The 24782-nt window shown below is 42.6% G+C and overlaps 1 protein-coding gene across 1 annotated transcript; it reads right to left on the bottom strand.

Annotated features, from left to right (window-relative positions):
- Positions 1-20158: 20158 nt before the first annotated feature.
- Positions 20159-20903, bottom strand: H1-1 (H1.1 linker histone, cluster member). Its single transcript, XM_032140630.2, has one exon. It carries the CDS (start codon positions 20849-20851, stop codon positions 20213-20215), a length of 639 nt encoding a protein of 212 aa, XP_031996521.1. The 5' UTR covers positions 20852-20903; the 3' UTR covers positions 20159-20212.
- Positions 20904-24782: the final 3879 nt, after the last annotated feature.

Genomic DNA, 24782 nt, shown 5'->3' on the forward strand with positions numbered 1-24782 from the left:
CGCCCGGCTAATTTTTTTGTATTTTTAGTAGAGACGGGGTTTCACCGTGGTCTCGATCTCCTGACCTCGTGATCCGCCCGCCTCGGCCTCCCAAAGTGCTGGGATTACAAGCGTGAGCCACCGCGCCCGGCCTATCACATTTCTTTTATTGACATAATTCATAATCATCAGAATCATCTGACTTGTACATCATCGTATCAGTTGGTTTTATGCTCAAGATGTTGTATTGGTTCATTATTGTCTTAATATCCCAACCAACCCAATCTAGACATAAATGCTGGCCCCTATGACATGGCAGGAAAGGGAGACAGGCCTGGGCCAGGCATAGTGATAGCAATGCACCTGTGTTTGAAGCTGCTAAATATTTGCTACAATCATATTCCTAGACTCAAAATTAGATTCTTGTTAAGTCCTGCTTGTCAGTGTCTATGGCTGTGTGAGTTCTGGTTAGTAGAAGGTGGGCAAAAGTGATGTGTATTCTTCCATAACTGGTCCATAACCACCTACCACTCATAATACTCCATGCCTTTTTTTCTCTTCAGGCTCCTTGGATTAGAGACCATCCTGAGGACATCCTTGGGAGCCATGTGCTGAAGATGGCCAAGCCACAGGATGAAAGGAGCTGCATCTTTGAGTCACCACTGGAGAAAGATCTCTCTAAATGGATTTGCAGAGAAGTCTTCTCGAATACTCCCCTTCTAAGTTCCACTTGTAATCCACTTCTTTTATTCTCCCAGCAATCAATGTGGTTTGAGGAAATTCCAGAATCTCATAATATCTTGGTCATGGGTAAGTAAGGAAAGGGCCTTTACATACGTGTGATGCAAAGCAGATCAAAACAAGCAGAGCAGCCTAAGAGCAGCAAGACCCCAAAGGGTAAGGGCAGTCCTGCAGAAGAGCAGAGTGGTGCTGCAAAGGCAGGCAGCTAAGGTAAGCTGACAGGGCCATCAGGATGGATCCTTGGGGCATGCCAGCATCCACCAGGGACTGGTAGAGCTATTTAGAGAAACTGATAAAAAGCTCTACCAACTACTGTCACAAAAGATGGAGCTCAGAACGATGAGTAGATGCCTAAAACATCTCCATTTTGTTGATGAAGAAAGTAAAGTTTATAGAGCTTAGATTATTTGCTTTTGTACCTAGCACAGTACTTATAGTAGATGCACAATAAGTATTTGTTTAATGAGTGAATGAGTCACTAGCCTAAGATCTTTAATATAACATGCTGAAACCTGCTACCAGGGATTGGGAACTCAACTATTTAGTAGTGAGTAGAGGGGTGTGGTACTGGTACTTAAGATAGACGCATTGTGGTTGGGTATGGTGTGTTTTTTTGTTTTTGTTTTGAGACAGGTTCTCCCTCTGTTGCCCAGGCTGAGATGCAGTGGCATTATCATGGCTCACTGCAGCCTCAACCTCCCGGGGCTCAAGCGATCCTCCCACCTCACCCTCTGAGTAGCTGGGACCACAGGTGCACATCACCGTGCCTGGCTAATTTTGTTTTTTGTTTGTTTTGTAGGGACGGGATTTTGCCATGTTGCCCAGGTTGGTCTTGAACTCCTGGGCTCAAGCTATCCACCCGCCTCGGCCTCCCAAAGTTGTAGAATTACAGGTGTGAGCCACTGTGTCCAGCAGCTATGATGTTTTTAAAAGTTTGAAAGTTAATATGCTCTCTGGTGTGCCCTAGGTCCCACTACTCCTATTGCCTTAAAACTCACGCAGTACACATTCGTCTTCCATCTGTCTCTTGTGGGCTTCAGTTGTAAGAGAACCTTTTCTGCTCTTTGCTGTTCACAAGTCACCTTTTAAACAGAGCTTGTTCCCAATGCTGTTTTGTTTTGCCCTCTGCCATGTCCTTCCGGCCATCACCTACTGTGGGGAAAAGAGAGAGAGATGAGATTGTTACTGTGTGTAGAAAGAAGTAGACATAGGAGACTCCATTTTGTTCTGTACTAAGAAAAATTCTTCTGCCTTGAGATGCTGTTAATCTGTAACCCTACCCCCAACCCTGTGCTCCCTGAGACCTGTGCTGTGTCAACTCAGGGTTAAATGGATTAAGGGCTGTGCAGGATGTGCTTTGTTAAACAGATGCTTAAAGGCAGCATGCTCCTGAAGAGTCATCACCACTCCCTAATCTCAAGTATCCAGGGACACAAAACACTGAGGAAGGCCGCAGGGACCTCTGCCTAGGAAAGCCAGGTATTGTCCAAGGTTTCCATGTGATAGTCTGAAATATGGCCTCGTGGGAAGGGAAAGACCTGACCATCCCCCAGCCCGTAAAGGGTCTGTGCTGAGGAGGATTAGTAAAAGAGGAAGGAATGCCTCTTTGCAGTTGAGACAAGAGGAAGGCATCTGTCTCCTGCTTGTCCCTGGGCAATGGAATGTCTCAGTGTAAAATCAGATTGCATATTCCATCTACTGAGAGGGGAAAACTGCCTTAGGGCTGGAGGTGGGACATGGGGGCAGCAATACTGCTCTGTAAGGCATTGAGATGTTTATGTGTATACCTATATAAAGCACAGCACTTAATTCTTTACCTTGTTTATGATGCAGAGACCTTTGTTCACATGTTTACCTGCTAACCTTCTCTCCACTATTATCCTATGACCCTGCCACATTCCCCTCTCGAGAAACACCCAAGAATGATCAATAAATACTAAGGGAACTCACAGGCCGGTGGGATCCTCTGTATGCTGAACGCCGGTCCCCTGGGCCCCCTTTTTTCTTTCTCTATACTTTGTCTCTGTGTCTCTTTCTTTTCCAAGTCTCTCATTTCACCTAACGAGAAACACCCACAAGTGTGGAGGAGCAACACACCCCTTCAACCTACCTATCTTATCTCTTCCATTATCTATCCACATATGTTCTCTGTATTTTTTTGAGTTTTTAAACATTTATAAGCCTAAGTCCTTAGGTAGCTATGCCACTTACATAATGAACTAGAAAAGCTAACCAAAGAGAATAGGGTTGTACTCAGATATACCTTCTACAAGTTTGTGTTACACATATTTACACATATTTAAAAATATATACATATTATTGTGCTGTGTGGTTATTAGGCAAACTCAATAAGCAGTTCTTATAAAGTATACTCAATGTAACCTTTATAAACTTACCATATTTTATAGTTATTCTGCTTTTATTAGCTGCTATAAACTACCTGGGCGTCTTGCATGAGTCATTTTATTGTAATGTTTTTGTATCTGTTGAATGAGGAGTTAGAAGGCATCATCTTTAAGGAGCTTTACAGGTACATGTCCAGGGCTCAATAATTTTATTATTATTGCCTGGACAGATAGAACCTAAGCAGGTGAAGGGGAAAGAATGAAAGTGCAGGGTGGAAGTTGCTTGAATGGTAACTGGGTCAACGTTCTCCCAGAAAACCCCTGTAAAAGAAACCTAAGAACCTACATCACCAGGAGACCATTGGGACCAGTTCCTCTGGAATCCCTGAGGCCAGATAATCAGGTGAAGCTTTACATTCTGTCCCTTTCTGGTCATGATTTTCTCCACAGTCTGCTTGGTGCCTCCTCCTCTGTGACTCTAAATTCTTAGGATCAACCCCTCTTGCATATGCACATCCGCAGTGCCTGTGGGATACAGTGTGGTGTGGGAAGGAAACTCTCTTCTGCCTTAATATTTTCCTGTGTGCCCCAGGCCTTGGCAGAATCCTGTCTCTCCATAATGTTGCTTTTCGAGGAGATTGATTGATTGAGATGGAGTCTCGCTTTGTCGCCCAGGCTGGAATGCAGTGGCGTGATCTCGGCTCACCAACCTCCACCTCCCAGGCTCGAGTGATTCTCCCACTTAAGTCTCCTGAGTAGCCGGGACTACAGGTGTGTGCCGCCACGCCTGACAATTTTTTTTTATTTTTTGTAGAGATGAGGTTTCGCCATGTTGACCAGGCTGGTCTCAAACTCCTGGACTCAAGTGATCTGCCCACCTCGGCCTCCCAAAGTGCTGGGATTACAGGCGTAAGCCAATGTGCCCCGCCTGAGGAGTTTTCTTCTGGAATTCTTGCTGGGTTTTTGTAGTCAGTCCTCTCCCCATTTCCCACATTGGCTCTTGCAGACCTTCCTTTTCCCCATTTCTATTTGCTACCATGTCAGACATGACTTTTGCCACAGGATCTCTATCCTACTATAGAGGAAACCAAAGCCATCAGTAGAAATTTCACTAACATGGAATCAGATTTATGGAAGAAAAGGGGAGGAAAATTTTGCCTTAACACCTGGAAGGGTTTCGTTTCTTTTAGTAGCTGGGTGACAGAAACATAAGAAAGTAGCTTAATAAGCTTTCTGCTGTTCAACTGATGATGTGTGAGCTGTCAGTAGTTCAAACTAGTCATTATCTTTATGAATTAATTATGTAATAACTTAAACAATGTCATAAACCTTCAAATCAGTTTAAGCCTAAATATGTCATATTTAATAACAAGAGCAAGAAACATACGTTATGATGAAGAGCTCTTATATTTTCTTTGGATAAAAGTCAGTAGGCCGGGCGCGGTGGCTCACGCCTGTGATCCTAGCAGTTTGGGAGGCTGAGGCGGGTGGATCACGAGGACAGGAGATCGAGACCATCCTGGCTAACACGGTGAAACCCCGTCTCTACTAAAAATACAAAAAATTAGCCGGGCGTGGTGGCAGGCGCCTGTGGTCCCAGCGGGAGAATGGCGTGAACCCGGGAGGCAGAGGTGGCAGTGAGCGGAGATTGTGCCACTGCACTCCAGACTGGGCGACAGAGCAAGACTCCATCTCAGAAAAAGAAAAGAAAAAAAAAAAGTCAGTAAAATTTAAGAGAAAAATGCATTTGCTTTGGGACTTTTAATATTTAGTCTACAAATCTAGCCACCATAGAAATCTGCTGATTAAATACGGGTTCTATTAAAATGGAAACATGCATTTTGGGGGAAAAAAGAGGGAGTGTTTTAGTGAGTTTGTTTTTTACACTTGTTTATAATAAAATTTTAAACAATCTTGAGGGGAACATTTCTACTTGTAACTGCATAAAGTTATGAGATAAAGTTACCAACTATATCACATATAGTTCGTAGCTTTATAAGTTACGAAATTCTAACAATAAATATGCTAATATGATGAAAATGTCATAAATTACATTAGAATATATTTTAATAAACCAATTCAGAAGGAGCCAATACCCAATTTCAAAATCATATTAATTGTAAAATTAATTAGGGCAGCCAAAATATTCTGGAATTCCTTCTAATAACACAAATGAGTGTAAATACAGTCGTACCAACAAATTTAAAGAATTATGCAGCATAAAAAGTGATTATCCCAGCACTTTCGGAGGCCGAGGTGGGCGGATCATGAGGTCAGGAGTTGGAGACCAGCCTGACCAACATGGTGAAACCCCATCTTTACTAAAAATACAAAAATTAGACGGGCTTGGTGGTGCACACCTGTAATCCCAGCTGCTCAGGAGGCTGAGGCAGGAGAACTGCTTGAAGCCAGGAGGTGGAAGTTGCAGTGAGCCAAGATCGTGCCACTGCACTCTAGCCTGGGCGACAGAGTGTGACTCTGTCTCAAAAAATAAAAAAGTTTTAAAAAAGTGATTATAAACACATAGTAATCTAGTAAAAATGGTTAAGTGAAAAAAGCAAAATATAAAATTGAATATGTACTATAACAATATATGTAAAATATACTCAGATTTATAAAAATTAGAATGTAGAAAAGTAAATATAGCTCTTCATAATTTTGTTCTGAAATTTAAAAATACATATATTTTTGAATGGATAACTTTCTTTTTGTAAATGCTTACAGTAGAGCCCACGATGGTTGTTAAAAGCCCCCAGGTTCAGCCTTCTTTAATTGTGTGGTCAGCCTGCCATCAACCCGAGGCCTCCCTCTGCTGGGCAAATTTGGGAACACATTGAGAAATCCTTACACGTAATTCCTTCTCTTCATGTTCCTGGTGAGCATTTTTCCCATTGGGTTTCCATACTCTGCCCTCTTGAAGTCCTGCACGCTGACATTACAGTGTCATTCCTCTTCCACTGAAGTCTACGACTATCAGCTTATTGTCTCTAGCAAGTCTCCCTTTAGCTACAAATATCATTCTGAGTTTTACCTTTCAGAAACTTTCTCCATGAGCATTCTGGAGTAGACTCTAGGTGTACTAGGTGCAGTTAGAAAAAGCTCTGATTGGTTGGTGGAGCTATAGGAAGAGAGACAATGGTGGGCTGGAGAAGGGGGTCTACGTGGAGAGAAACTGACTGGAAACTCAGAGAGATGATGGGGATTAAAATAATCCTATTGAATCTGCACAAAAGTGTTTTATTATAATTGATCCTGAACTATGTAAAGGTAAGCTCCAGTGAGCAGTTACAGTCTGTCCCTAAGATGGACTCTTTCTTTTTGCTTTTATTTTTATTGTATTTTTTTTTTCTAAAGACAGGGTCTTGCTGTGTTACCCAGGGTGGTCTCAAGTGGTCCTCCTGGCATCAAATGATCCTCCCACCTCAGCCTCCCAAAGTGCTAGGATTACAGGTGTGAGCTACCAAACCCAAATGATTCTTTCTTTTCAAATACAGAGTTCAGCAGCAATTTTAAAGAAGTACTGAACTCTACTGCCTGGAAGATGGGATGGCCCTAACAATTCTTCCAGGCAAGCTCTGCACTCAGTGGTATGGACCACAAGGCAAGCCCATAAGGGGTTAAATTACTGACAAACAATAATTTCTAAATATGAACATTTCAGGAGGAATTAAGATGGCTCCTTCTTGGAGAATAAGTTGGCCGGCTTCTCTAGTTATCAGACTGTCAGACGGGGAGGAAAGAGCCCCTCTGTCCCAGTGAGACAGGACCCGCCAGCCCCCAAGCTCTAAGGCTTTCTGATGAGCAAATGGGGTTTCCATCTTTCCAGCTTCAGGACTCGTAACTACTCAGATTATTCCCTTCAATCTGGATATTCAAGACAAGAACAGTTTATGGTGTTGCGAAGGCCCAGATTTAAATCACATATGCAAAGATACTGACATTCAGTGGAGGGTCACTTAGATTATATCCAGATGACTTTCTCTAAATTTATAGCTCAAATGGTAGTTGTGGATTTTTTTGCCCTTAGTTACTTGCATAGTCACTTGCCAGAGGTAATAAAGTTTTAGTGTGGTTGTGGAAAATAATGGGCATACATTTAGGAACAAAATTTTAATGATGATTGAAAACTGAATTAGCTTTAACATGGGAATATGCTCAGGGGACATAGGGGACCACAGATCTCTGTTCCTTCCTATTGCCACTTCTTTCCTTTTCCTGGTAGCATGCTTTCATTACCCATTACTTCAAACACTGTTTCTGTGTCTCCAGCTCCCTTGCATCATGGTCTTTTCATTATTCAGACACAGACACAGCTCGATTATGGGTAAACCTTTTTCTGTGGCTACAGGAAGAGTTGAGCATGGCTGAAGCATCGTTGAGCATGACTGAAGAAAAACACCTAACCTTGAATGTTTTGATCAATATAAATTTATATCCACAGATTTTACCTGACTGATCTTCATTGCCCACCAGTCCTACAAAGTTTGCCAGATTGGTTCTGTCTCCACTTTACATACTCAGCAAATACTTATTAAGCACACACTTTGTGTTAGGCTTAAGTGTAGATATTGAGGAGGCACTGGTGAATGAGTAGAGGCTCTGCCCTCATGGGACCTGCATGCTATTTGGCAGCTCTTTCAGACATTCTCCTCTCTCAAAGCTTTGAGCCCCTCTAAACCCCTATAAGCACCTACTTTCAGCTGCTCCCTCACTACCCCCTTCATGGGGGAAATAGAAGCCATCGTGGTAAAATGCCCACTGCCTGACAGAGCTATATTTACCATCTTTTAATTTTTATTTTTAATGGACACAGTTGTATATATTTATGGGGTACTATGTGATATTTTGATACATGTATAGATTGTATAATGATCAAATCAGGAATTAGATCAGTTTTTTGTCTTATTTTTAGTAAAAGATAATCTTTTATACTCTTTCAGTCCTGAAAAATGGAGGAGTGCCATATTAGGATTCCAATAGAAAAAGTTAAACCAAAAGAATATATGAAGGGCATATAATGAAGGGATATCTACAAAGTTGTGACAGGGCTAACGGGAAGAACAGGGGATATGAGGCAGCCCAAGATCAGCAACAGTAGTGATCCAGTGTCACCTTGTGCTGGTTATGAAGATTTAGTCTCTTCTATCTTTTCCAATCCCGCTTTGCTAGCTGCCTCCCCAAACCCTACCAATAGGAAGCACTGGAGGAAGCCTAGAGGGCTGGAAGGATGTGAAAAGATTTCCCACTTTGTTTGTTGACATCCTCACAGAATGGGTTCTTCAACCTGGCAGTGGCAGTTGAATCCAGTAACAGCAGTTGGCTTCAGTTTGGAGATCTTCTATGCTCCTAAAATCAGCCTCAACATGCCTCTATCTACAGACATATCATCATCGGTGGTCCAGCATCCACTCCTCAGAGGTCCTAGTTCGGGGGATCTCTTCAAAGAATCTTTTCCTTTTTCTCCTAAATCTGGAGGTGGTAGTTGCTTTCTGTCATTACTATCTCTGATACTTTAGTTCCACTTTTCCATTTTCAGTTCTCTTATAACCAGTTAACAACCATTCCCATAAAATTCTTTGTTCAATTTCAGTGCAATTTCTAGCTCCCAGTTATACCCTGACAGACACACCTTTAAATCTGAAGAGGCAATGGGAGGGAACCTGTAAACAGAGCTAGGCCAGAGCTGGGACTGTGGAGGAAGAGCTGCCCACCGAGCAGGGGGGGTGATGCAGGGAATAAGTACACTGACCTTTCTCTCCTTTGCCATCTGCATTCCTGCTGGGCTGATCACTGGCCAAATCCAGCTGGTGCCAGAGGGCAGGGCTGCCCAGCTAATGCCATCTGTAGAAGCTGGGCTTCTGGGGCACAGAGCAAGTCAGAGACAGGCAGAACAGGGATGTGGGTTTGGACCAAACACTGAATAAGCCAGATCAAGGATTCTTCTATCAAGACAAATTTATATACTTGCAGCTTGATCCCATTGTTTCCCTCCTTAGATAACTGTGCACTTGTTTTTGTCTGCCCTCTTTCCTGTGTCTACACCCTTCCCGTCTATTAATGTCTTATTCTATTTACACATAGCTCAGTCTTTTCCAATTAAAAAAAAAAAAAAAAGCTTTCCCTCTCCCAAATCTCCATGCAGCTGCTGACTTCTCTATTCCAAAGCCACACTGTGGGAGAGTCAGTTACACCTCCTGCCTCTGTTCCTGACCTCTGACAGGTGCAACACACTATAGTGAGGCTTCTGCCCTTGGTATTCCTCTGGCTCCATTATTTACAAGGTCACTAATGACTTCCTATTTCTAAATCCAGAGTGCCTTTTTAGTTATCTTCCTTGCCTTCTTGGCATCTCTAGATATCAATACTTGCCTCATTCTAATTTTTGTCTCTCCTTACAGCTCTTTCATTCATAATTCATTGTTATTCAACTGGCGCCTTGATGGTGTTAGGGAGAAGCAGCATTCTGTGGTGAAAGTGTTAAGCCTCAGTTTATTAGCACGCCTGTAACTTGGGGCTGGGACCTTCACAAGTGCTTATAATGATACAACTCCTCCTCCTCCTCCTTCTCATCCTCCTCCTCCTCAAGTGTTTCTAATGATACAACTCCTCCTTCTCCTCCTCATACCTTTGCTCCTTTCCTGGCTGCACCATTTCCAATTTATTTTCATGAAGCTCTGATCCCTGTTGACTATTTTTCCTCCCTTAAGTGAGACAGAAAGCCTAGATGAAGCTGCAGTGGGAAGAATTATATTCTCCCAGCTGGGATAAGACTCTGGCAAAATGGTTTCCCCTTGAGAGTAGGCCTTTGTTTTGAAGAAGGTTCTGGGTGCATTTCATAATAATTCTTCTCTTCCTGCCAAAGACACAAGAGGATCCTTCTCAGATCTTCACTGCAGGAACCTGGTGGGCTTTCTGATGCCCACAAAAGTGTGGGAGCTTCTCACTCTCATGGGCGTCCACAGTTGGCCTCCAGCTTTTTGTCAGAGTTACCATTTAAATGTTCTCAAACATGATACTGTCTCAACTTCCAGGACATCACGCACTCATGATTTTCTACTATCCTGACATTTGCAGTCTTTTTAGCAGATCTCCCTCCCTCTCCCTGCACCACGGGTGTTGGTCATCTCAGGATCTGTCCCAGGCTTTCTACTCCTCATGCCCTTTGAGATAACACATGATCTGACCTGCCCTTTCAGGAAGAAATGTTCTATTTACCTACTTGCTCCAGTTAAAAACCCTAGTGCCATCCTTGATCCTTCTCATCCCTACATCTAAGCTGTTGATTCTACCTCCTAATTTTCTCTCAAACGCATCTATTTTTCTTCAATTTCAGTGCTACTCTCTTGCTCTAATTGTACATTATCTTTTTTAGAATTACTGTGACATTTTCTTGCCTCCAGTTCTGCCTCATTCAGTCCATTCACTTCACAGCTAAATTTTGGATGTACACTTCTGAACTATTACTGTAGCAAAAGTAATATGTAATAACTGTAATGCAGAAATATAAAATATGCAATATAAAAGAAATACATGTATAAATGATCCCAACACTAAGGAAACAATATTAATAAAAAATAATTGGTGGATAGTGAATGACAACATATAGCAAAGTGTTCAGTAGGTTTTAAAAGCTGTGGGTTCAATAAATGCTCATGAAGCTTGCTCAGGGGCTTGAAAAATATGTAATTTGAATTTTTAAAGAAAGGAATTTCAGGCCGGGCGCAGTGGCTCATGCTTGTAATCCCAGCACTTTGGGAGGCCAAGGCGGGCGGATCACGAGGTCAGGAGATCTAGACCATGGTGAAACCCCGTCTCTACTAAAAGTACAAAAAATTAGCCGGGCGTGGTGGCGGGCGCCTGTAGTCCCAGCTACTTGGAGAGGCTGAGGCAGGAGAATGGCGTGAACCCGGGAGGCAGAGCTTGCAGTGAGCCGAGATCGCGCCACTGCACTCCAGCCTGGGTGACAGAGCGAGACTCCGTCTCAAAAAAAAAAAAAAGAAAGGAATTTCAGATAAGAAAAAATATACATAACATTAAACAATATTTGTGGTGGTTTCAGGGAGGTCATGTTCTCACATTCACGTGCCAAGGCCACCGTACATCCGGACACCGAGGCCATGGACTTGGTCTGCAACCTCCATGACGGCCTTGTAGATTTGAAACCGAACTCCAAGGAGCAGTTGTGCTGTGAGTTCCAGGGTTTGGGGACAGAGGAAACACCATTCTTTGGAAGGCTAACTTCCTTAAGAGGTATCCCCTTAGACATCTAGTGTCCGGTGTTATGGAGGTCCTTGTGCTTGTGCTGTGGGGAAGGAGCCCCTTCTTGATTGATGGAGCAAATGGAGCAAAATTTTTTTAAACAAGGAACTGTACCTGTATCTGGGCATGAAGGCAGAGAAATCCCTGAGGGCAGGGCCAAGGCTCTCAAAGATTTTCAGGGAGATTCCCAGCCTTTTTAAGTCTCGCCTATTCTTTTTTTTTTTAACTGGCCATTTTGTATATATGGAGGTTATTGATTTTTTTGCTTTTATATCCTGATACTTTAATAACTGTTCATTTTTTAGTTATTTGAGTTATCTACATTGATTATTTGAATGTTCTTTTTTTGTTTGTTTTTTTGAGATGAAGTCTTGCTCTGTTGCCCAGGTGGGGTGCAGTGACAGGAACTTGGCTCACTGCAACCTCTGCCTCCTGGGTTTCAAGTGATTCTCCTGCCTCAGTCTCCTGATTAGCTGGGATTACAGGTGCCCGCCACCACACCCAGCTAATTTTTGTATTTTTACTAGAGATGAAGGTTCACCATGTTGGCCAGGCTGGTCTCAAACTCCTGACCTCAGGTGATCCACCTACATCGGCCTTCCAAAGTGCTGGTATTACAGACATGAGCTACCACACTTGGCCTTTGAATTTTCTACATATCTGACTTCTATGAAGAAAACTATAATGTATTACTCAGAGAAATTAAACAGGAAAACTAAATGATGGAGGAGTATATTTACAGTTGAAGTGGCCAATATTTTAAGGGTATTAATTGTCCCCAAACTGATCTACAAAACCATTGTAATCCTAATCAGATTCCCAATAAGCTTTATTATAGAAATTGACAAACAGGGTTCAATTTTAATACACAAATCCAAGGGCCCAAAATAAAACAAATCCACTGCTCTGTTAAATATAAAAACTGATAAAATGACAATAATCAGGGCAGTGTTGTCCAAAAATAGACAAATGAATGGAACAGGCTCAAACAAATATGGACATTGATTTACATCTAAAGTGGCACCATACAACAATGGTGAAAGGACTCTTGTAAATAAATGGCATGGGACAATCGTATATCCTTTTAAACAGAAAAAGAACAAAAAGGGTAAAAAAGAAACTTGACCCCCTACTTCACACTATACACAAAAAACAATTCCAGGGGAACTAAACATGAAAAGCAAAATAAAGCTAAACATGAAAAGCAAAATAAAGTATATGGTAAAAAATTTATCTTACCCAAAAAGAGGTCTAGCCTTTGCCCTCAGCTACTGGGAGATGAATTTTAGACCCTTGAAATGTCCTCCCTGATAAGTGTGTCTTTGTTTACCTGGAGGTTTTGACCACCACACAGTCAACAATGTGATTTATAATAGGAACTTTGAGCCACACAGTATCAGCTCTACCTGTGGAGGGAGACTAAAAGATCAGCCATGTGAGCAGTCAACCATGGAAGGCCATTAAAACTGCACACTGAGGCTTGGGTGAAATATAGTTCTCTTGTATCTAGTTTCTACATGGTTTTAGTTCCTTGTGGTCTACTGCAGTCCAAAAATAATAAATGGTAAATTTCAGAAATAAATATTCACCTAACTTTTATACAGTATATTGTTAACAATTGTTCTATTTTATTGTTATTAATTTCTTACTGTGCCTAATTTATAAATTAAGCTTTATCATAGCTATGTATGTGTAGGAAAAAACAGTTTTATAGAGTTCAGTACTATCCATGGTTTCAGGCATCCACTGGAGGTCCTGGAACATATCTTTTGTGCATAAGTGGGGACTGCTCTGTACGTCATGTGTATTGTCACACGTTAATGCTGGGAAAGTAATACTGTTCATAATATTACTGAGAGAGGATAACTGGAAGCTCATATTTGGAATTTGTCTGGATTGTGCCTATATTAGTTTCCTAGGGCTGCTGTAACAAAGAGTTAGAAGCTAGGGTGGCTTAAAACAACAAATATATTCTCTTGCAGTTTTGGAAGCTAGAAATCTGACATGAAGGTATCACTAGATCTATGCTTCCACTGAAGGCTGTAGGAAAATCCTTCCTTGACTCTTCCTAGCTTCTCTTACTTGCTGGCAACCTTTGACATTCTTTGGCCTGCAGCTGCATAACTGCAGTCTCTGCCTGTGTGTGTCTGTCTTCACATGACCACCTTAGAAGAATACTAGTTCTATTAAAAAATATGTATATACTACTTCTTCTAAGTCACCAGCCCATCATACTGTACTATAACCTCATCTTAACTAATTATATCTGCAACTATTTTATTTCCAAATAAGTCCACAATTCTGAGGTCCTGGGAATTGGGACTTTAAACATATCTTCTGGGGGCAAGGGAGATCTGCATACAATTTGATCCATAATACTGCCCTGTGTGTTTCTTTTTTCAGCTGATTTTAATCTGTATTCCTTGAGTTGTTTCCCCTTTTCAACTATTACAAATAATGAATTTTGCTGTGTATGTGTCTTGGTATATATGTGCACACATATCTGCTGTTTGTATACCTCAGAGTGGAATTGTTGGGTCAAATGCTAAAATCTTTTTAAAAGTAGTTGTATAATTTTACATTGCATTGGAATGACATATAATAAGCTATATACCTATAATAAATTGTAACCATGAGGCTAACAGCTTCAGCAAGTTCTGTGAGTTCTTTTAGCAAATTACTAACCTAAGGTTGATTGGGAACCACAGACCTCCCAACTTATAATTGGTGTTAGAAGTGAGGGTAATCTTGAGAACTAATTTCACAAGAAGGTATTATAAAATAAGATCTTCATGACCTTGAAATAGAAAATGATTTTTTAAATAAGATACAAAAAAGCTTGTGCATAAAAGGGCAGTGTGCTTAATTTGAGTACATTAAATTAATGACTTCGATGCATCATGAGATATCACTGGCTGGATGCAGTGGTGGCTCACACTTCTAGTACCAGCACTTTGGGAGGCCAAGGTCCATGGATTGCTTGAGCCCAGGAGTTTGAGACCAACTTGGGCAACAGCACCATCTCTACAAAAAAATACAAAGGTTAGCTGGGCATGGTGGCCTGCACATGTAGTCCCACCTACTAAGGACGATAAGGTGGGAGGATCGCTTGATCCTGGGAGGTGGAGGCTGCAGTGAGCTGTGATTGTGCCACTGCTCTCCAGCCTCTGACAGAGTGAAGACAAGTTACAGAAGAAATACCTGCAACACATAAAATGGACAAAGGGCTCATGAGCAAAATTTAAAAACTTAAAACAGAAAAGACAGGCCAGGTTTGGTGGCTCATGCCTGTAATCTCAGCACTTTGGGAGGCCGAGGCAGGTGGATCACCTGAGGTCAGGAGTTTGAGACCAGCCTGGCCAACATGGTGAAACCCCGTCTCTACCAAAAATACAAAAATTAGCAGGGTGTGGTGGTATGCACCTGTAGTCCCAGCTACTTGGGAGGAGGAGAATTTCTTGAACCCAGGAGGCGGAGGTTGCAGTGAGCTGAGACAGCACCACTGCACTCCAGCCCGGGTGACACAGCGAGAGTCCACCTCAAAAAAAAAAAAAAAAAAAAAAAAAAAGGACAAAAAGACAGCTATCTTAAACCAGCAAGAAAAAACACAATCTGTTTGGACTAAATTGTGTTCCCCCAAAATTGATGTTGAAACTCTAACACCCAATGTGACTATATTTGGAGATAGGGATTTGGGGACTTTATGGAGATAATTAAGGTTAAATGAGGTCATAAGAGTGGACCAGTAGTCTGATAGATCTGGTGTCCTTATAAGAAAAGGAAGAGACATGAGATCATTTTATGGGCATATGAAGAGGCCACATGAGGACACAAAAAGCGACTGCTGTGGTTTGAATATGAGATGATATCTCACATCTGCCATGAGATGACACAGTAAGAAGGCCCTTGCCAGAGGTGGGCCCCTCAACCACAGGCTTTATAGCCACCAGAATTGTAAGAAATAAATCTGTATTCTTTATAAATTATTTGGTCTCTGGTATTCTGTTCAGCACCAAACAATCTAAGACTAACTATCTTCAGGTCAATAAGAGAGCCCTCACTAGAAACTGAATCTCTTGGCACCTCGATTTAGGATTTCTGGCCTGGCCTCTAGAACTGTGAGATAATAAATTCCTTTTGTTTAAGCTACCTAGTCTGGTATTTTTGTTATGGCAGCCCAAGTAGACTGATATACAATCCAATTAAGAAAAAATGAGCAAAAGATGTAAAATAAAACCATAATGAGATAATACTGCACATCTGCCACAATGGATAACATCTTCAAAAGACTAACAATTTTAATTGAAAAAAAAATATTGGGAAGTATATGCAAGAACAGGAATTCCCAGCTAGATTCCATCAACATTAGGTTTGTGAGGTTCATCCATGTCTGTTTATAACTGTGGTTTTAATTTTCATTTCATCGCACGTAAACCTATATCACCACTTTCAAAAACAGTTTAGCATTTGACTCAACAATTCCTCTCCTAGGTATACAAGCAAAATATGTATTCCTATCTATACCAAGACACATACACAGGAATATTCACAGTATTGTTTATATTAGCTGAAAAAAGGAAGCAAATATGCATCAACAGTAGACACCTAAATTGTTGCACTCATAAAATGGAATATTACATAACAATAAAAATGAATTAAAGTTATACACGTAACACAGATGATGAATCTGTTCAAACCTAATGTTCTGGAGTGAAATATGTCAGGTACATAGGATTACATTTATTTCCATTTTATATGTTTCAAAAGCAGGCATACTAAATTACAGCATTGGAAATCAAAATAGGGGTTATGTTTAGGGCAGATGGAGTGATATGTGACTGGAAGCAAGCATTAGGCGGCTCTGGGAGGGTTGGCTGATTTTCTATTTTTTTTTTTTTTTTTGAGACGGAGTCTTTCTCTGTCCCCCAGGCTGGAGTGCAGTGGCGCAATCTCGGCTCACTGCAAGCTCCGCCTCCCAGGTTCACGCCATTCTCCTGCCTCAGCCTCCCGAGTAGCTGGCACTACAGGCGCTCGCCAACACGCCCGGCTAATTTTTTGTGTTTTTAGTAGAGACGGGGTTTCACCGTGTTAGCCAGGATGGTCTCGATCTCCTGACCTCGTGATCCGCCCGCCTCGGCCTCCCAAAGTGCTGGGATTACAGGCTTGAGCCACCGCGCCCGGCCAGCTGATTTTCTATTTTTTTACTTGTGTGGCAATTATTATGGTGTTAACTTTGTGTTCATTTATTGAGCTTTGCATTTTTGTTTTGCTATGGTTTTCTGTTTATATGTTATGCTTCTCAGTTTAAAGAACGTTGAAATCTTCTAATAAGAAATTTTTTTTTTCAATGAGAGATTTTAAGCATCCAGAATCAATTTTAAAATCTCCAATTTGCTTTATATGTAGGTTTATGGACTGCTTAACTGCTACTCATTTTTTCCTTCATTTATCAATATTGAAATATGAAATTAAAATAATGACTATTTGTGGCAAAATTAGGGACTATGTAGCATATTAACAACTTTATAAATAAAAGAATAAATCAACTTACCTGGGAGTTGTTACTCTCATTGACCTAATGCTATTTCCCATGGTACTCCTTCTCCCCATTAAGAGACATGAGATACTGCAGATTTATGGGTCACTTTCAACATGTCTCCTCCAGGCCTCATTTTAGAGAAGCGTAACATCATGAGGTTCTATGCAGGCAAGATCTAGGCTTGTATCCTCGAACCTTGCATTCCCTCTCAAGAGCCAACCAATAATTGAATGATCCTATAAAAAACACAGAAACATAGAGAATGGTAGCAGAAAGCGGACGCTTACCAAACCTATTTTCTCTTTTTCTAAGCATGGAATAAGAATAACTTACCTTCCTCCCTTGGAGTTAGGAGTTCTTACGTAGAAAGGGAGGCAGAGTGACCTTCAAGAGAGTTAGGAAGGGGGAGTGATAAATCAGTTTAAAGAGAGCACCCACTGATTCTTAGATAACAACTTATTCTACTTTCCTTCTTACTCTTTTGCATGGACCATGGCTTAGAATATATTTGAGGAAAAGCATACTGTCCATAAGGTATTATTGCCCTTTAAAGCTGATTGGGGGTACCATGGGATGGTACTCAGTGAGAGCAGGACAGTCTCTACAGCATTTTCTCTGACAAAACAGAAACTAAATGACTTCCAAGGCTTCTCTAGCTCTAAGCATTCCACAATTCTTTGGAAAGCTGGAATCTAAAATTGCCTTAAAATTAAAAAATAAGAACAGTAAGGGTATACAGTCTTTACCATATTTATATAGAATCATCAGTCTTCAGTGTGATACTGTGCTTGAACCGACAGAAGGACTGATGAAACAGAAGACAAAGTCCAGGTCTGGCGCCATGGCTCACACCTGTAATCCCAGCACTTTGGGAGGCCGAGGTGGCCAGATCATTTGAGGCCAGGAGTTTGAGACCAGTCTGGGCAACACGGTGAAACGGCATCTCTACTAAAAATACAAAAATTAGCCAGGTGTGGTGGCAGGTGCCTGTAATCCCAGCTACTCGGGAGACCGGAGGCATGAGAATCACTTGAACTCAGGAGGTGAAGGTTGCAGCCGAGGTCATGCCACTGTACTCCACCATGGGCAACAGAGTGAGACCCTGTCTAAATAAATAAATAAATAAATAAAACAATAAAATACAACCTAAAACCTAGTAATCTCAGCCCTGGAATTCTATTCAATTGCACCATGTTCAGCAATGGTAACTGGAAACATCAATGCTTATTAATAAAAATGGATGAATAACTTATGCTACTCCATGTGAAGGATTTTTTTCATGACAGGGTTTTAGAAAAGTTTGGTTAAGAGAAAAGCAACATGCAGAAGTATATATAACATCATTGTAAAAAAATGTTATTATTTTTGTTTTGAGACTGGGTCTCATTCTGTCACCTAGGCTTGAGTGCAGTGGCATGATCTCTGCTCACTGCAGCCTCTACCTCGCAGGTTCCAGTCGTCTTCCCACCCCAGCCTCCCAAGTAGCTGGGACTACAGGTGCGTGCCACTGGGCCTTGCTAATTTTTTGTCAAGATGGGATTTCACCATGTTGCCCAGGCTGGTCTTGAACTCCTGAACTCAAGCAATCTGCCCATCCAGCTTTCCAAAGTGCTGGGATTACAGGCATGAGCCACTGCGTCCAGCCTTTTTTTGTTTTTTAAATTAATAACCCTAATCAAAAGACAAAACAATTAGGCATACAAGGCCAGGCACAGTGGCCCTAATCCCAACACTTTGGGAGGCCGATGATCACTTGAGGTCATTTCTAGACCAGCCTGGACAACATGGTGAGACTGTCTCTACAAAAAATAAAAACAAAAACAATAGCCTGGCGTGGTGGCGCGTGCATGCAATCCCAGCTATCCCAGATGCTGAGGCTGCAGGATAGCCTGAGCCCAGGAGTTGGAGGTTACAGTGGGCTGTGAGTATGCCACTGCAGTCCAGTCTGGGCAACAGACTGAGACCCAGTCTCAAAAGATAACTTTTAAAAACAAAACAAAACAAAACAAAACCACAAGTATGCATATATATAGATAGGTGTATGTAAAATACTTAGTTCAAAGGAAAACATGTATATTTCTCACAAAAATAGGTGAGAATTTTTTTTTAAAGGATAAACTTAGGTAGCTACGTATTAATTTGAGGAAGGGGGAACAGGGATGTGATGTGCCTGTATCCCTGACTTTAGACGATGTAAGGAGCTAGGCAAAACAATTGAAAAAAGACAAACCTTTTGAAAAATACAACTGATTATTAACTCATATGCACACATGCAAAAATAAACTTTTAGAATTGAACTGCACTAAGTAAAAGTGAGTAAACTTGGCTTATCATATACTCTTGTCAGATGTAAACAAAAGTCCCATTATTAAAATCTGAACCCCAGAATTAAAATTGCAAAAGCTTAAAGGGGCAGTTCTGAGAAAAGGATCTTCAGTTTTGAATGTGTGAGCTCCACCAAGGTTGAAAATCCTGCACGATTGATGAAACACGATCCAGTTAAGCACAGTAATTTTAAAATATCCAATCAGGGCGCTTCCGTTTCTAAAAACAGAGAAACCGAGCAAGGGCTTTTGGGTTGCAGCTCTAAAACTCCAACAAACTAAGCTCCTTTGTCCTGACGAGGGCCTAAACCAAGTCCACAGCCCGTAAGTGCACCCATGGTAAGGCGCTGCACAAAGACAGAGCATTTTGCGTTTCAAAGCTTTGTCATAATGGCGCTGCAGAAAGCGAGCGAGCTAGGCCAACCTGGTGGGGCTTTCAGAGGACGCCAACGTGGGCGCCAGCCACGCCAGCAGGGTCACCGTCATTCCCAAGGACAGACAGCTCGGTAGCCACTCCTGTGGAGAAGGCGTGGTTAAGCCATGAATTTTGCCAACTATCCCAGAAGCATTTCTTAGGACCACCCAATTTCGGAAAAGGCTACTTTAGCAATATTGACCCAAAAACGCAATATCCCCACTTTAACCTTGTATAATAAAAAGCCTCAAGCCTGGGACTGGGCTTCAACCTTGGTTCAATACGGTTATGACTAATTAGCTTGGGGTCGTGAGACGCGGGACTTTGGGCTACTTCCACAAAAAAAGAAAAACAAAACCCAGATTATTTTAAAACTATTTTCTTAACTCGGTGCATTTGGATTCACCTAGCTATCTTTGATAGGTCCAGTAGTAAATTCAGATGAGGCTGTTAAAAGTTCCTATTGACTCTCAAAGTGATTCTAATATAATTGAGAGCGTGTTGCATCTGCTTGGGGGATTTCATCTGTGTACTACAGCTCTTTGCCTGAAATGCTTAGGTGGCTCTTAAAAGAGCCGTTGGGTTAACTAGAAGAAGCTTCCAACCTAATTTACTTTTTCTTGGGTGCCGCTTTCTTGGGTTTGGCAGTCTTTGGCTTCGTCACCTTAGCCTTGGCCGCCTTGGGTTTTACAGCCTTAGCTTTAGCAGGGCTTTTGGCTACTTTCTTGGGCTTTACAGTTTTGGGTGTTTTGGAAGATTTCCTTGTTGCCGCAGGCTTTTTAGCCTTTTTCGGAGTCTTGACGCTCTTTTTGCTAGCCCCCGTGGCCTTTTTGGGCTTTTTAGATGCACCCGTTGTCTTGGTTTTTGCAGCCACCTTTGAGGCGCCGGGCTTGGTTTCCACGGAGAACGCCTTCTTGTTGAGCTTGAAGGAACCCGAGGCTCCGGTGCCCTTCGTCTGCACCAACGTTCCCTTGCTTACCAGGCTCTTAATGCCCAGCTTAATGCGGCTGTTGTTCTTCTCCACGTCGTAGCCTGCGGCCGCCAGCGCCTTCTTAAGAGCAGCCAACGACACACCACCACGCTCCTTAGAGGAAGAAGCAGCCTGCACGATCAGCTCTGACACGGAAGGGCCAGCGGGTTTTTTCTTGGAGGCTGCTGCAGCCTTAGCAGGTTTCTTTGCCTTCTTGCCAGCTAAAGGTTTCTCAGGAGCAGCAGAAGCGGCGGGAGCGGGAGGCGCTGTTTCGGACATGGTGACTAACAGCACACCAAGTAAACTGGTATAAACCTGACGAAGCAGGATGTGGGGGCGGGGAAAGAAAAAAAAAAAAAAAAAAGGTCCCAACGCAGCCTATTTATAGGGTGGGACTGCGTCGTGATTGGTGCCCGTCAGTGCCCGCCCCTCGCGCCCTAGCGCCCCCTGCGCGCTGCCGAGGGTTTCGCCCAGTCTCAGAAGGCAGCTGGGGGCCTCTAGGGCCTATGGTACTGCTCCCCTCAACGCAAGCAAACACACCGAAAAAGCCGCTCCGGTTGCCTCATTGTGAAGGAAATTGTAGGCAGACTGCCGCCCAGTAACATCAGAGGGTACCGCTTCTCTCTCAAAAAGCAGCTCTTTTTTAGGGAGTAGGTTGAGGGGGAGCGGTTTACAAATGCAGTCCCACAAGCATCCGAGGAGTTTTATTAGAAATATTTAGAGGTCCGTTGCCAGATATGTTAGTTTTTAGTTTGCAAGAAATGTAAAATACAGTGTTTTGAATAGTTGGGGAGGGAGAGGAAAGTGCGAGTTTTAGGCCGTGTTAGGGCTAGTCGTCATCAACTCTTACATTTTCTGGTAATGTTTTAGAGCGATGTGTCTCGCGGATACCTTTCACGTCAAAGAAGAATGAATCGTAGACAACACCAGAATTCACTAACGCTGCAATTAATACTCAAACTGCAAGTGTGGAAACGTTTCTGCACTTGCAACTTATTTCCACAGTCCAATGTGGGATGCACTTCAGGAATTTCCAATGCCCTTTTCATCCATACAACATGCCCGAAATTGGTATTAAGGTTTACAACCTGTGTTCCATGTCAGCACATGCAATCAGCGCACCATGACATGGTCAACTCATTCTTTTATTCAACAAATATTTATGGGCCTCACAAGCCTGCGAAAGGCGTTAAATGCTGGGTCCACGAAACGGGTTCCCTGACAGGCATTCTGCTGGGGAGTTAAGTCCATTTAGTGCGAAAACAAACACGGGGGATAAGTGCAAGCACACCCTGGGGATAAGATTTTATGGTAACATCCCTTTAACTTGTTTGTGGCTGTTAAGAGCATTTCAAAGTATCAATAAGCTAAAACAATCTCACATTGCCAATCAGAGACTCAGCTAACGAGAGAATAAAAAGCCATTAAATCAACATCCACTTCTACAATCCTATTCTGGATAACCCGCTAGCACAGCGGAGAGTGAGGTGATGCGGTCTTATTTCCGCTCGTGCTGTGGTAGTTTCAAATAAGTCCGAACCATGCTAAGTAACCTGAGCTTTTACCCTTTTTGTTCAAACAACACGCCAACCAAATAATGGAGTGGTTCCAGATAAGTATTGTACCCATCTTCTGCACCAGTGCTTCCTACGTCCCATTTTATTGAGAACCCATGCATTCAAATATTTCACGTAATTTCAGAAAATTTGGAAAATAACAGTGGGAAACTCTACATCTTGGTTTGGCGGCTAGTCAGTTATGAAACACAGGTATACAAAATTGGAAGGCTTTTGTAAGTAAACCCTTTGTGAAAAATATAAACCTTTCTTAGTGTAATAAGCGAGGTATCTGAAAAAACGCAAATTTTAAAAAGGAAATACTCCCTATTATCTGATTCAGGAGTTTCCACTTTAAATAATGGGTTCTGCCTCCCTTGTTTCTATTGGGTTAAACTGGTGTCAAATAAAATGGGACCGCTCCATGCAAATGAAGGATGATAGATCTGCTTTCTAAATGGCTGTTCAAGAAAATAGCCTAAACCAATCAAAAGATAGAATGTGGCCTGTCTCCTGTGAATTTAAAAAGGTCACAATCCACTTTTCAGTGTTTTGGGACTTTTAAAATGATTGCATTAGCTCTTGGCAATGCTAAATTATGTTCCTTGAGAACCACTATCCAGTTTCTCTTGGGCCAAGTCCACCTCCTGCTCTGCAAGAGGAACAACTCCCAGCTGGTGGTACCTGGCGGCAGTGCTGGAGAAACGCCATTTTGTGGCTGGCAGAGTACACCTAGGCTTTAGAAAACAAAAGCTGCAGAACGCTGCAAGTTTAGGATTCAAAGAGCATAATCAAGAGAAAGACGTCTCATAGAAAATGTTTCTATGAGTAATAGTGTAATCCTACTATGTTTGAGATGCTTTGTAGATTTCAATAACACTCCTAAGCCAATTAAAGCATTACAAAGGAATCCAATTCTTGTGAAAGGTTTCAGAAATTCCTGTAAAGTCTACATTTCCGGAGAGGAGGTGAGCAGTATTCCATCTTTTTTTTTGTTTTTCCTAAAGAGCTGAAGGTTATACGGAATTGGGGAATTATAATACCTTTGGAATTAATGCCTTGTTTTATGGAAAATAAACACAGCCTTCAGGTTATGAAAACCAGATGTAGAAGAGGACAAGTTTAAAAAATTAAAGTCCAAGCCGGAGCAGTGGGGCTCCCCTGTAATCCCAGCTACTCCGGACGCTGAGGCGGGAAGATCCTTTGAGCCCAAGTTTAAGGCCAGCTTGGGGAACAAAGCAAAAGTAAAATAAAATAATAATAGTAGTAATAAAATGCCACTTAAATAATAATCTGTAGAGTTGGAATAGCCGGTGAAACTGCACGATTGTTGATGGTTTAAAGATAGGCCAATCAGAGCTTGTAACGTCATATTTAGCGTCTTCTATCATCCAATCACTGCACTTTACATACTATAAATAGCAGAGAAGCTAGTGGGTATATTTGCGCTAGTGTCGCGTATTGCGTTGTGCTCTCTTTCTGTCATGGCTCGCACTAAGCAAACTGCTCGGAAGTCTACTGGTGGCAAGGCGCCACGCAAACAGTTGGCCACCAAGGCAGCCCGCAAGAGCGCTCCGGCTACCGGCGGCGTGAAGAAGCCCCACCGCTACCGGCCCGGCACTGTGGCTCTGCGCGAGATCCGCCGTTATCAGAAATCCACTGAACTGCTCATTCGTAAACTACCTTTCCAGCGCCTGGTGCGCGAGATTGCGCAGGACTTTAAAACAGACCTGCGTTTCCAGAGCTCCGCTGTGATGGCTCTGCAGGAGGCGTGCGAGGCCTACTTGGTGGGGCTGTTTGAGGACACCAACCTGTGCGCTATCCATGCCAAGCGCGTCACTATCATGCCCAAGGACATCCAGCTCGCCCGCCGCATCCGCGGAGAGCGGGCGTGATTACTCTGGAAGCTTTGACGGTCCAATCAAAGGCTCTTTTCAGAGCCACCACCTTTTCAAGTAAAGTAGCTGTAAGAAACTAATTTAAGACAAAAGGGAATGCATCGGGAGCACTTTTCGTTTTAATGCTCGCCACTGAAGGCTTCAAAATCGTTCGATTTCGGCCGGTCGCGGTGACTCACGCCTGTGATGCAAGCTCTTTGGGAGGCTGAGGCGGGCGGATCAGAGATCAGGAGTTCGGGATCAGCCTGGCCAACATGGCCGAACCCCGTCTCTACGAAAAACACAAAAACACGCGGGGCGCGATGGCGAGCGCCTGTAATCCCAGCTACACTCGGGAGGCTGAGGCAGAAGAAACCCTTGAACCTGAGAGGCAGAGGTTTCAGCGAATCGAGATTGCGCTAATGTACTCCAGTCTGGGCGACTGCGAGATTCAGTAAAAAAAAAAAAAAGAAAAAAAAATCGACTTAAAATAGTTCTGGAGTCAGAATGGGTTTACGTTTAATTCCTAACCCAGTTCCTCAAAGCCTGTAGCTCTGTTAAGGAAATAAAGGCCATTGGTCAAGCCAGCTTGGTCCCACCCCCGTCTCCCCACCCTCCCCCAATCGCTGCTCCCGCCATTTCTTGGGGCTTGGAGGAGGGGTTAAGGGAGGGGACTGTAGGCGTCACATTTCCCGCCTGCGCGCTTTTCATTCTCAGTGTCCGCTGGAGGTGGGGGAAGGGGTAACGTAGATATATAAAGATCGGTTCCCCCATTCT

The sequence above is a fragment of the Hylobates moloch genome, unplaced genomic scaffold (genome assembly GCF_009828535.3).
Source record: "Hylobates moloch isolate HMO894 unplaced genomic scaffold, HMol_V3 SCAFFOLD_20, whole genome shotgun sequence".
Classification (NCBI taxonomy): domain Eukaryota; kingdom Metazoa; phylum Chordata; class Mammalia; order Primates; family Hylobatidae; genus Hylobates; species Hylobates moloch.